Source organism: Rhipicephalus sanguineus, chromosome 1, assembly GCF_013339695.2.
Source record: "Rhipicephalus sanguineus isolate Rsan-2018 chromosome 1, BIME_Rsan_1.4, whole genome shotgun sequence".
In the NCBI taxonomy this organism is placed as follows: Eukaryota; Metazoa; Arthropoda; class Arachnida; order Ixodida; family Ixodidae; genus Rhipicephalus; species Rhipicephalus sanguineus.
The window spans coordinates 124,671,633-124,684,360 of record NC_051176.1 but is presented as its reverse complement, the minus strand read 5'-3'; the positions used below and the strand labels follow the sequence as shown (position 1 = coordinate 124,684,360).

At 48.5% G+C, this 12,728-nt stretch overlaps 1 protein-coding gene across 3 annotated transcripts in view; it reads left to right on the top strand.

Moving 5' to 3' along the window:
• The window catches only part of LOC119397399 (guanine nucleotide-releasing factor 2), a 96,479-nt gene that overhangs the window by 59,697 nt on the left and 24,054 nt on the right, over positions 1-12,728 (top strand). For all 3 annotated transcript variants that reach the window (XM_037664829.2, XM_049416276.1, XM_049416275.1), the window contains 2 exons: positions 733-811; positions 8,426-8,603. In XM_037664829.2, the coding sequence (XP_037520757.1) occupies positions 733-811; positions 8,426-8,603 (257 nt within the window). The remainder of the gene's footprint in view (positions 1-732; positions 812-8,425; positions 8,604-12,728) is intronic.

Here is a 12,728-nt window from a genome sequence, read left to right as displayed (position 1 = left end):
GCACCGGCATGTGACGACATCCTGTGGCAAGAAGCACATCTGATGTAAACACCACTCCTGATTTAAGTCAGCTATCAGCCAATAGCAGCAATCTGCTGTTTGGTGACATACGGCTGGCACCCCACCCACCAAAGTGAGTGAGGATGCGCTCTATGGCCATCAAATGGCCCTTGCGCCATAAAGCACCATATAGGATGGGGCGTCAATATGAAGAGACGGCACTTGAGAAAGTGGCAACTTTCCGCTCCACTTGTAAACTCTATGTGCCGCGCGCAACTACAAAATTTGGCTGAACTGTTCACAGCAGTGTTTGCTGTTCAAAGAACTTCACCAAGCCCAAGGGGTGGTTCAGGACTCCTTTGACGCTTTCAGTGTAGTTTAGCAAACATATAGTTTTTCCTACTGAGCTCACTGGTTTTATCGCTTTACCTCGCTCTGTGAACATTATTTGTGAAAGGGTTGTGCCTTTCCTGTGTAGCTTGAGCGCTTGTATGATGAATCTTCATCTGTTTTCTCGTGCACTCTGTTGTCTTCGAGAGACATGCTTGCTGCCTTTGGTTGTTATTTGCTATGCAATTCAACACATTTAATACTTGCAGAAGTGCTGGTAAATTTTTGCCAGCATAGCCTATCACTACAGCTAGACCTATAATTATATATGTCTTTGTATGCCTTGTTATTGTGTATATTTTTAAGTTTGACTACATGTGATTGTTTTATCAATACCAACAGCCAAATGATGTACGAGGACTCAAGGGAGGACCAGCTGATGCTCTCATAATTCATGCAACTGCGGTACCAGAAAACAGTGGCAAGTTTTCTTTTATCTTCCTGTACTTCTTTTGGCTGGTGGCTAAAAACATAAATAAGCATAAATTGAAATCGGTAGTGTTTCATGGCATCCTTCTTGATGAAAATCATTTTGCGCACGTAAATGGTGTGGCCCAAGATACTTACAAGCTGTCTTCACTGCAGCAGTAAAACGATGTTGGCTCTGTGGAGATAGGTTTAGCACAAAGCTTACCCTACGAGGCGACCGTGAAGGGACGCGACATTCTCCACTGCCGCAGCGAACAAAGACCGGGTTCGTCGACTCCGGCACGGCGCAGAAAAGGCACTCGAGGCAGGTTGTCAACAAACAACACGGGTTTATTAAAGGGGTACTGACACAAAATTTCGCGGCCTAGATAGCCGGCTGGATCGATTCTCGTGTACGTGCGTGTACCATCTGCAAAATATCGGCAGCGAATAAAGCTTGGAAGGTATTTTATATGAATTTTGAAGTTCGCGAGCGCGATCCAGCATTATAGGCCACACCTAGTGCATTGACACCCTCGGAGGTGACCCGAGGTGACCCCCCTACTTCCCCTACGTAACCGTTGCAGCCGGTACAAGTTACGATGACGTCGTAGCCGCCATTTTTGTTTTGACGCGCTTCCCGACGAACCACTCCTCGCCAGCGGGTCAAACATGAAGTGATTCGCCACGTCGAAAATTCCTTCGATCCCCGCCGCAAGAAAATCGTCGCCATCAGACGACGATGAGCCCGACGACGACAGACCGCGCGGAAATGCGTCACTGTTCCGTGTGCTCACGTGACCGAGCGTTTCACTCGCTAGGTGGTGATAGTTGCACCCGGCGGCTTGCCGTTTTTGGAGCTCTGTCAAACCGAAACTGATGCTGTGTCGGTAATGAGGAGCTTGTAATTAATTATCTGTCGCGCGCTGCAGCAAACGATGTGCCGTGTTATGACTAACAGGCCCCCAGCAACACATTGCAGCAAAAAAACGTGGGGCGAAAATTTTTGTGTCAGGACTCCTTTAACCCAAGATGCAGCTCAGTACGACAGTCACGGGCTTGCAGGCCGTAAAGGGAACTCCGCAAGACCGATCGAGTACGCTTGCCAGCGGCGCTACGACTATCACACATAGGGCAGCAGTCGAGCACACGAACGAGAAGCCGCCTGCTAGAGCAGCGTGTGAACCTCTCGTGCTAGCCTGAGAGCATCTCCCGCGGGCAAGCCCGCGCCAGACAGAAGCGAGCTCAAGGGGGAAGGGAGTTGTCACTGGCGGCCAATGAGGACAGGCATTGCGCAGTGACGTAAGCTAGCTTGGTGGCGTGAGCATGTCCAGGCATGCCCAGACGCGTGCCCGCGCGCCGGGAAGCCGACGCATGGCTCGCACCAGACAAAGAGGCCTGGCGCTGCCGCCGTGGTCGCCATACTGCCGATTAACGGCGGTCCCCGGCGCTCGAGCCGCGCGGGGCCCACACAAGCGCTAGCTGGGGAATGAGGCGCCAAAGGGGAGGGCGCGCTCGATTCCCACATTCCCCCCTCCTAAAGACCGAGGCCAGCCTGTGAAAGGGGCTGTCCGAGGCCAAGTGGCAAGGTCAGCTCAGCCGCAAGGGGGCTGGCCAACGGGGCAAAGTCCAACAGGGAGGTGTCGTCTTCCCAAAGGTACAAGTCCATGAGTCGGCCATGGTCACACCCAACGTCCCATTAAAAGTTCCACCACCAGGGAGAGCTCACTGCCGGAAGAAGGTCCGCAGCCCAGGAGGAACGGGGAAGACTGCACAAGGGCGGGCAGCCAGCCCGCCTGAAGTTCGACGGACTGGAGAGGTTGGCAGCCGGGAACGTACGAGGCGTGGCTGCCAGTTGCGTGCGGCAGCCAACCGCCGAAAGTCGCTGGGACGGGGGCCACACAGGAACGGCAAGCAGGAACAGTAGGCAGCCAGGAACGGAAGCCGAAGCGACCACGATCAGGCCTGGGCCAAAGCTTGAGTGGGCGGACCAGCCGCCGAGGGCGGCTGCCGAAGCTGCCAGGTGGATAAGGCTGGGTGGAGGTGGTGGCTGCAGGCCAGAAGCAGGCCACAGCTGGGAGGACCAAGGTACGGCAGGCCATCAGGTCTGGAACAGGCTGGTGGCACGGTAGGCGCAGGGAGACGACGGGGCGATGCAGGAGTGGACAGAACCCCGGCATAGCCGGCTTGCCCCAAAAGGGGTGCCTGCCTGACAGTTCTGCCCAACAAAAGGGGGCGCTTGCCAGGTTATGGCTTGGACAACACATCGGAGGGTATTTTCGGCTAAGAGGGCTTCTACCACTTCCAGACGTGTGCCGCCGCACCTTAGCGGTTATTCTTCATTCACTGTCAAGGTATGGAATAATGTCCAGCTACCTTGTACCGGTGGCATGACTTGGGGCCAGCTTTACGGTTTTCCTGCGGTTGTGTGACAGCCTCCCCCTCTCCCAAGTCGCTGCTGCGGGAAACGAAAGGGTTTGAGGGCGGCTGCATGAGCCCGGGGGTTTGCCCGCACGAGATTTCACGCATTGCCACACATGGAGTGAAGAGCGTCACGTTTAATGCCTTGCCAGGTAGCAGAGCGGCGCAACATTTGGAAAGTCTTACGGCCCCTCGCATGTCCGACCAACCGCAAGCCGCGGAAATAGCCGAGGGTGGCTTTCCTTAGACTGCGGGGTACCCCCACCTTAAAAGACTCCTTGGGAGCTTCTTCCGGTGGGATGTGTTGCGCAGGAGAACTCCGCCGGCGACAAACAGATGCGAATCCAACGTGCCCGCAGCAATACCAGACTGCGTAAATGGCACACGGTGCCGACAGCAATACCAGACTGTCAATACGCGCCCGCTCCTTGGGAGCACGGCTCTTGGAGCCCACAACGGATCGCACTGCTGTGCCTTTGGTATCTCTTCTCTGCTTAACAGGATACCGGCTGAAGTGACGTGCTCACCCGAGGCGATTGACTCAAAAGTCAATTCGCCGTCGGGGTTCGCTCCTTTCAACCCATTGGAGCCAGAGGCCCCGGAGTCTACTCGGTTCGATTGCTCTCGGGAGAGGCGGACACAAGTGTCACACCGAAACGGGGGCACGCGACAAGGCGTGAGCCACGACGTTTAAACTCCCTTTCCGGTAGCGCACAACAGAGTTGTATCGCTGCATAGTCAACGCCCAGCGCGCGAGGCGGCCCGAAGGCTCACGCAAGCGCTTAAGCCAGACGAGCGCCATGGGGTCTGTTTCCTCCACCCACTCCGTTGACAAAGCAGACAAGCTTCCGGCGAGCGAAATCTCGTGTGGCGTGCCGTACTTAAAGGCAGCGGTAGCCACTACGAAGGTTGCAAATGGTTGTAGGGCGCCGAAAGGGATGACCCTGTAGCCACCGCTTGGGAAGTCATTCACGATACCCGTGCGCGCGAGAAAGACGCGACCGAGAATCACGGGCAGCGAAAGACCAGGGAGATGCACAACGCGCTGTCGGCGCGCGCGATTCTCCCAGCGCACAACCAAACGCGAAGTGCCGCACGAAACAACGGTGCTCCTCGCAAGATGGAAGGCAATGTTTTGCCTGGAGCTGTGCCGCAATTGTGTGCAGCAGCTCCGAGGCAGGCGCCGCCGTTCGAGTGTCGCGCGCCTGTTCTCCGCCATGCACGCAAGACCTAAAGGGGCCAATAAACGGCACGGAGAAGAGTAGGGTTTCCGCACCGACACAACCGACAGATGCATGATGCCTCATGCGACAGGCAAACGAATCGACAACGGAGCACGGTGGCTCACCTTTGCCGAAAGCGTCGCCAAGGCGCGCATGAGGAAAATGATCGTCGGAAAACGCGGCGACGGTGTCGCCTATGCGAGCGGCTCGCGGACGACACTCAACCCTTTACGCTCGTGACAACGATGGGCCAGCGAGCGTGTGAATGCCAGCACCATGTGGCCTAGGAAGGGACGCTCCGGTGCGGCGGTTTGGTCACTCAGCTGCGCTGCTAACAAAGGAAGGCCAGTGAGCGGAGACGACGCATTGGAGGGGCCCGAAAGCACGTGCTCCGCGTGTGTCTCGACCAGCTGAGAAAACCCGAAACTGGCTAGGCTAGGTCTGTAGTCCAAATTCGAGCGGTCATCACCAAAGGAGGCCCCAAGACGTGATCTCTCCCGGTGGCCGAAAGCCGAGGGCCGCTAAGGTGAGCTTACCTCGTGCTGCCAGCGTCGTCCGCATCGAACGAGATCAAGTCCGTCGCCACGGGATCGAGCAGGAACGAGCGCCTCGAGAGGGACTGCTCTGCTGCCATGCCGAAACCAAGTTGGGCGCCAGTTATGTGGAGATAGGTTTAGCACAAAGCTTACCCTACGAGGCGACCGTGAAGGGACGCGACGCTCTCCACTGCCGCAGCGAACAAAGACGCTACGGCCGGGTTCGTCGACTCCGGCACGGCGCAGAAAAGGCACTCGAGGCAGGATGTCAACAAACAACACGGGTTTATTAACCCAAGATGCAGCACAGTACGACAGTCACGGGCTTGCAGGCCGTAAAGGGAACTCCGCAAGACCGATCGAGTACGCTTGCCAGCGGCGCTACGACTATCACACAAAGGGCAGCAATCAAGCACACGAACGAGAAGCCGCCTGCTAGAGCAGCGCGTCAACCTCTCGTGCTAGCCTGAGAGCATCTCCCGCGGGCAAGCCCGCGCCAGACAGAAGCGAGCTCAAGGGGGAAGGGAGTTGTCACTGGCGGCCAATGAGGACAGGCGTTGCGCAGTGACGTAAGCTAGCTTGGTGGTGTGAGCATGTCCAGGCATGCCCGGACGCGTGCCCGCGCACCGGGAAGCCGACGCATGGCTCGCACCAGACAAAGAGGCCTGGCACTGCCGCCGTGGTCGCCATACTGCCGATTAACGGCGGTCCCCGGCGCTCGAGCCGCGCGGGGCCCACACACGCGCTAGCTGGTGAATGAGGCACCAAAGGGGAGGGCGCGCTCGATTCCCACAGCTCTCACAGTTTGTTTTGCTGATATCTGGTCATTCTTGGGCTCGTTTACATGATCGAGCTAAGACATCTTCACAGCAGAGACTGTGGAAAAGGTGACTGTGCTTGCTTACACAAATTTTGTGTTCTTGTAACTGCTTTCATGTTGTTTAACAGTACGCTAACCAAAGTGCAAGTTAGAGAACAAAATTTTATGGGGCTAATGTGTGCACCACAAGATAAAGGACACTCACAGCACATCACTAGAGGCAAGGACATTGAGTGGACGGTGAAAACATGGGATCACTTTGAAACATTAGCCTGTGCTCTGGCGGGTAAACTTTTAGCTCTTGACCTGGACTGAGAATCACAAACCATGCAGTGCTCTTTTGTGAGGTATGTTTGCCATGCCTTACTTATTTCATTTGACGTATTGCTTAGAAAGATGAATGCACCAAAAGCTACTTCAAAACAATTTATTACTGTAATAACTACACTTAACCTCTCATTTCATTGTCAGGCTGTATGTTCCAATTACTTCTGCTCCAATGGTTCAGTGTTCCAGCTAAGAGCCACAACATGAATTGAAGACATCAAAGTAGGGATGGGCGAATATTCAGGCGTTTCGAATATTTGAACGAATATCACAGTATTCGAATTCGCTTCGAACGAATTTAGCTTATTCGAAATTTCGAAGTATTCGAAATGAACTAATATATATGTATACATTTGACCGCACATAACCCCCTGTAAAGGTGGTTTCACTGCAGCGTTTTGTTGCTGTGCCGTGAAACAACCCATCCAGGGGAAATCTGCACTGCCACGAAGCCACACTTCAAGGTTAAATGTAAATATTTTTTTGAAGTTTAAAAGCGTGTTATATGGGCTTATATACGCTAGGTATAGTAATCTTTAAATTGTAACGTATTGCACCACTTATAACTTGCACCCTACTGCTATTCAAATCTTGATACTATTCATGGCTGCTTTTCAAACCAAAAAAGTGACATTCACCCATACCTAGTTCCAATCCTTAAAAATATTGTGCAAGGGTCATGACAAAAATGCTAATTTTTCTTAATTACTATGCGGTAAATACTATTCGAACTATTCAATTCGAAATTATTAGACCAAATCACAATTCGCTTCGGATTCGCTTCGAACCTCAAATTCACTATTCGCCCATCCCTACATCAATGCAATACCACTGCCACCGGAGAGCACTCGTGTGGCACATTTGAAAGCCAGTGCCTGCACCAGTGTCACGGTGATGCATCCCCGTTGGTAGTGCATGTAGCGTCATGCTGCTACGAACGGAGACATATGATTGCAAAGCACCACGTCTATTTAGCATGGCAACCAACATAGTGATCATGAGGGATGCAAAATGCCGCCCCAAGGATAAAAACACAACTTAACAAACCATTGGTCCGTTGTACGTCCGTCGTGGGGGTACTCTCTCCTATAAGTGTCAGCTGCTCTTCTCTATGAGGCTAAGGTACTCTCCCCCAGAGGTACTCTTCCCATGACCGCAAAGTAGGCACAAACATTAGCTGAAGTGGGAGAGTAAGAAAGGATTATGGGAGAGGGTGGTGAACAGTTGGGTCAGCCGCATCTGGCTGGCATTGAAAAAAATACAGGAGGCGCTGAATGCCTTACCAATTTAATCTCTCGTAGATCTCCATGCCTGATTGCAGGTGATGCTGCCATTCCTGAGCATACATAGATAAGTTCTGTGTCCATTTTCTTTTTCGCCCCTGTGGGACACTTCAGTTGATAGTCAGCATTTGTGTTGTCTGGTTCTCTTCTCTTGTGTCCTGGTGAACTCCTCTGTGCCATGTGTACATGTGTATCATAATTATCATCATCATCTTAGCTCACCCTTCCTTTCTCACTTTGCCATTATTAAAGCGATCATATAGTGAGCATGAAGCCGTAATGACCTTTGCAATATTTTTTTCACAGTATAGCAATGACGCCATGCTACATCACAGCGGCAACATGTGTTCTTTTCATTCTCTTCAGGGTGCTCATACGCTCACCTTGGGTTGTTACTTTCCATTCAGACTGGCTGTTGTCTTGTTTAGGGAGCATACACACAAGACTGTGAGCACAAATGAGCCATGGCTAGCACAGTTTCCATACCCGCATGACAAATGGCAAAGTGGCAAAGTGGCAAAGTCGCTTGTTTTGTCTTTTGCTCTACCGTTGGTGTTTTTCATGACTTGGTAGTGACATGTGCATGTAAAATGAGATGTAGAAATTAATTTACTCTTGGGTAAAGTTTTTCTGTCTTTCTTTTTCTTTTTTCTTCACATAACCCCAGGCAAGTACACACATCTTATGCATAGCACTTTATTAAATGACAACAGCAGAAAAAATTACCCTAAATATTGCAGGAATAGATTAATGGTGTTCAATAGAACTAATTTGGAAGATTTGCAAAGTTTATTATGCTGCAGTTTTTGCTAAATTAAAGTATGACTCTATATATGCAAGTTGACCCAACTGGTGTTAGCTTCACTGTCTTGTGTAGGAAAAAAAAAATAATGCATTGTTGTCTGCGGTCACCTAGTAAGCTCGGGATGCTTTTTTATACTCTACCTGGTCACTTAAGTATCTGAAATAATTAACCATGCATATATATGGTATATACTTGCTTATTCTCCCTTCTAGAAAAAGAGTACTTCTATCAGGAAGCCTTCTTGACAACCTACAAGACATTTGTGAGTCCTATGGATCTAGTGAACAAGCTCATCTACCGCTACAACAAGTTCATCCAGTTCTCAGACACACGGCAAAAATATGCTCGTTGGGCTTTCTCACTCCTCGTTCGTGTTGTCGATGACCTTGGGTAGGTACCTATGACAAAATAGCTGAATGTGAGTGTGCTAAATGATGAGCATTTTGTAGCTGAACTGTTGTGATAGGAAAAGTGCCTTGCTTGTTTTCACAGCATTGCTGTGCAAAATTATTTTTTGTTTTTGGTGTTCAGTGCATCCAGGAAGACATAATCAGCTTTTCCAGATTACTAGCAACTGGTGACCATAATGGTTGTGACAGGTGAATGTCTGTATGCATAACATGACATGCCACTGCACTGCCTCTTCTGCATAGGTCAGTTTCATCCATGTGCAGCATGTCTATTGCCTAGTGTCGGTCTTTTTCTCCTTGTGAGGCCGATGTTCCAACTTGTGCGAAGAGATTCACACAAGTGCTCTTTGCTTTTGTAAATAAATGCTTGTTCATAAGATTGTACCTTTGGCCAGGAGAAAATGGCAGAAACTACGAGAGTTAGCTTTTAATTTCTTCCCACTCATCTGCTGTACATTCAGAAACTGTGTAGAGATGCTAGAAGTCAAATTAATAGAAACTATCAATATTTGTAGAAAATTTAGTTATTTTGCGATGGTTGGGATGACACAAATTGAGGACAACTCAACGAGCCATTGAAAGAAAAATGATAGGTGTAATGTTAAGGACAAGAGGAGAGCAGAGTGAGACAGAGAACAAACACGTGTGAAGGACATTTTAGTCAAAATCAAGAAGAAATGGTCATGGACAGGGCATGTAGCGAGGAGTCAAGATAACTGCTGGTCAGTAACAGACTGGATTCCAGGAGAAAGCAAGGACACCAGGGGGAGGCAGAAAGTTAGGTGGGCAGATGAGATCAAGAAGTTTGTGAGGATAACTTGGCCACCGCAAGCACAGGACTGGTTTAATTGGAGAAACATAAGAGAGGCCTTTGCCCTGCAGTGGGTGTAGTCAGGCTGATGATGACGATGATGTAGTGAAATTGCTGTATTCAACACTTTGCACCAAACAGACCACTTAAGTGTGTCTTATTTAAGTTCGGCATGCCTATTTTACTTAGCCAAGGGTAACCAACAATATTAGACAGAGTAATGTAACTTTCTTGAAGATAGTGAGCTAGTGCAGTGCACTAAAGCTTGTGAACAAGCACTAAAAAACTTGAAAGGCAAAGAAAAGGCAGGGAGATTAAGCCGTTTGCACGTGGTTTGCCACCCTACCCTGGGAAAGGGTTTTTTCTATATTTATTGCAGTGTAACGTTACACCTCTCTCTTTGTCCTTTTCTTTCTTTGTAAAAATTTATATATCTATATTTTTACAGTTAATTCCCTGCATTTTTCTACCTATACTGTGAATGTTTCTTGCTTATTTTGACTGCTCATCGTTTATTGCTTCCATCTGCATTAAACACCAATGCCTCTGTAACATGAGCACCACCACCTCTCCCTCCCTGATCCCCCTGCCTTCTTGAAGCTGCCAGTTTCCCCTTGACTCTTTTTCATGGTCAATTCATCTTTATCTTTATTCCATTACCAACTTTCTACTTTTTTTTAGTGCACTTCACAGCCTGTCTCCTGGAACATTTTGTGTTGCAGGCGGGGGAGGGCTGAACTCCTAAATACCGCCTCAGCTATGCCACCGAAATCACCCCTTTACTTCCACGTGAATTAGTATAGTTCTTAAAGGAACACCTTGTACAAACTGATGTAGTGTTGATTTTTAGCACCCCTCAAAGAAAAATCTTTGCAGAAATATTTTGGTATTAGTGAATATGTGTGTCATTTTGTGATGGGAGTGGTACACTAATATGTAGTCATTAAATCAGAGCAAGAAACACAGCCTCTGATTTCTTGCTACATTATGTGATAAGAAGTAATTCAACGAGGAATGTTGCTGGGCCAATGTTTTGACAAGGGAACTTGTCTTCATCAGGGAAGCAACGCCCTGACGGAGGCATTTCCCCTTCTCAAAACATTGGCTCTAGCAACATTCCTTGGGAAACGACTTATGATTTCAAGCCTCCATCTTTCCCTGAACTTCTCTCTTGTGTGGATGTGTTACTTTATGGTTTGTGAAGTGTACTACTATATGATATGTGCATTGAAGGCCAACTCCAGCAGTTTTTCTGTGTTTATGGATCTCGGTAAAATTCACTGGGTACGTTCCTTTGCACGTTTCCGTCATTTATGCCAAATTACAGGCTCCAGAGGTACGCAGATCCTTTACAAATGAATTTTATAGATTGCCTCGAATCGCCCACCTGGCTTCCCACAATTATTGGCCACATTGTGTGTGTGTGACGTCATTTATGGCAAAGCGACGAATCGAGGGGCCACTACAGTGTCTGCTGTCAACAAGGCAACGATTGTGTGTGTTTGGCCAACACTTCGCTGATTTGGTTTTTGAATTTCACTTCCCTGTGGGTGGGCATGCGAAGAGTGGCAAGTGGTGTTGTGTTGTGGGTTGCACATGATTCCCCATATGTTACCTTAAGAGTCACTAAACACTCAAAGCTAATGAATACCCTTCGTCTCGATATTAGAGTGTTTTAGCCGGCAGAAGGTACGGCAATGCAGTACCGGCTGAACAGTGTGTGTGCGCAAAGTTTACCGCACGGAAACACTTTCTGCAACGTATATTGGGTCCACCATGACTGGGTCTATCCGCATACAGTAAACTGTGCACCGTGCGAAAGGTGGCTCGTGCTTTGCTTATATTAAATTTCATCGATCCTATCTACACGATGTTAGACACCGCTGTCTACAAACTTGTGCATTCTTCCCATAACAATATTTTAAAAATGTATTTTGTCCGCAAACTTCTTAGCGTTAGCATTTTACTCGATTGCGGCAGCCGCAAACTTGAGCGGCCTGGACAGGTGGTGCTATCTGGTGGTGGAAAGCGCCAACAGCCAAGCACATAACTAAAAAAGTGGGTTCTACCAATTCTGCTTCATCGAAGAAGAATAGCGATTCTAGTTGGTCTCAAAAACCATCCAAATTGCATGCGTCATTGTCCGACAGCTCGAGCTTGTGCACATAATGCGGTCAGTCACAGACATGGTACAGCTGGTGCAGCACGGTCACCTTTCCGCTGAGTATCTTTTGTTCGTGGCTTTCGCAGCTTTCATACTCCGTGCTGGTGGGACCAGCATGCCTTGCTCTATTTTCGGCTTTTATCATCTTATACATCACGCGAAGACAGAACTGCTCAGTTGAGTTTTGGTTTACGTGTTGCACTTTTTTGCTTATTTAAAGTTATTTTCCCATTTGCTGAGTATTTATACTATCATGCCTGTGACAGGAGCATCTTTATAATGTAGAATCACCATTACTTTAAAATGCTCAAGAAATCGCCGAAGTGGGCTTTTAAAGGGCCCATGACACGGTCACTCAACAAATTGTGGTTTACAGTGAAAAATAAAAATACAGGGTTTATTGTGTGTGTGTATGTATGTGTGTGTGTGTGTGTGTGTGTGTGTGTGTGTATATATATATATATATATATATATGAGAAATGGACTGTAAAAGAAAATTTCATTGCAAAATAAGCCCTAGAACTCGCCGGCTATAAACCCCGCCCACTGCCGGCGACCGCCATTTTGCCATGGCGTGTGTGACATCATGCGCTGCATGGAGCATTTCCGTTGTCTTCTACCAAAGTTTCAACTGCTGCAAATCGTTCAATTTCAATGTCAGGCTGAAGAAAGCTGAAGTCGCTTCATTGCACGTGCATGAAACAAAATAATTCAATGGAATGCGGAGGCTCTCACAGCAAGCAGCTTGCTACGTCACGGCTCGCGAGTGTGCCAGTGCTGCCTAACTCTCTGGCCGCTCGCGTGTTTATAAAAATATTCAATTCTAAATTAAGTGCTTGACCAAATGTGCTCAAAATTTGCCTGCTTGTTCATGAACTCACAAGGATTAATCTAAATAACCCAAATTATGATAGAAAATTGGGTGTCATGGCCCCTTTAGTATCATCCATGCTTTTTGTGCAAGACCTTTTTTTTACACTATGGGCTATTGAACACCAAGCTCTTCCCTTGTCAGATCAGTTAAGGTATTAAGTATTCATAGTCAAGTTTAGCCATTCAAAAAAAAAAAAAGGTAATCTTCCTTTTGAAATATTCTTTTCGAATCCTTTTCTTTTTGTTGATGTGTGTAG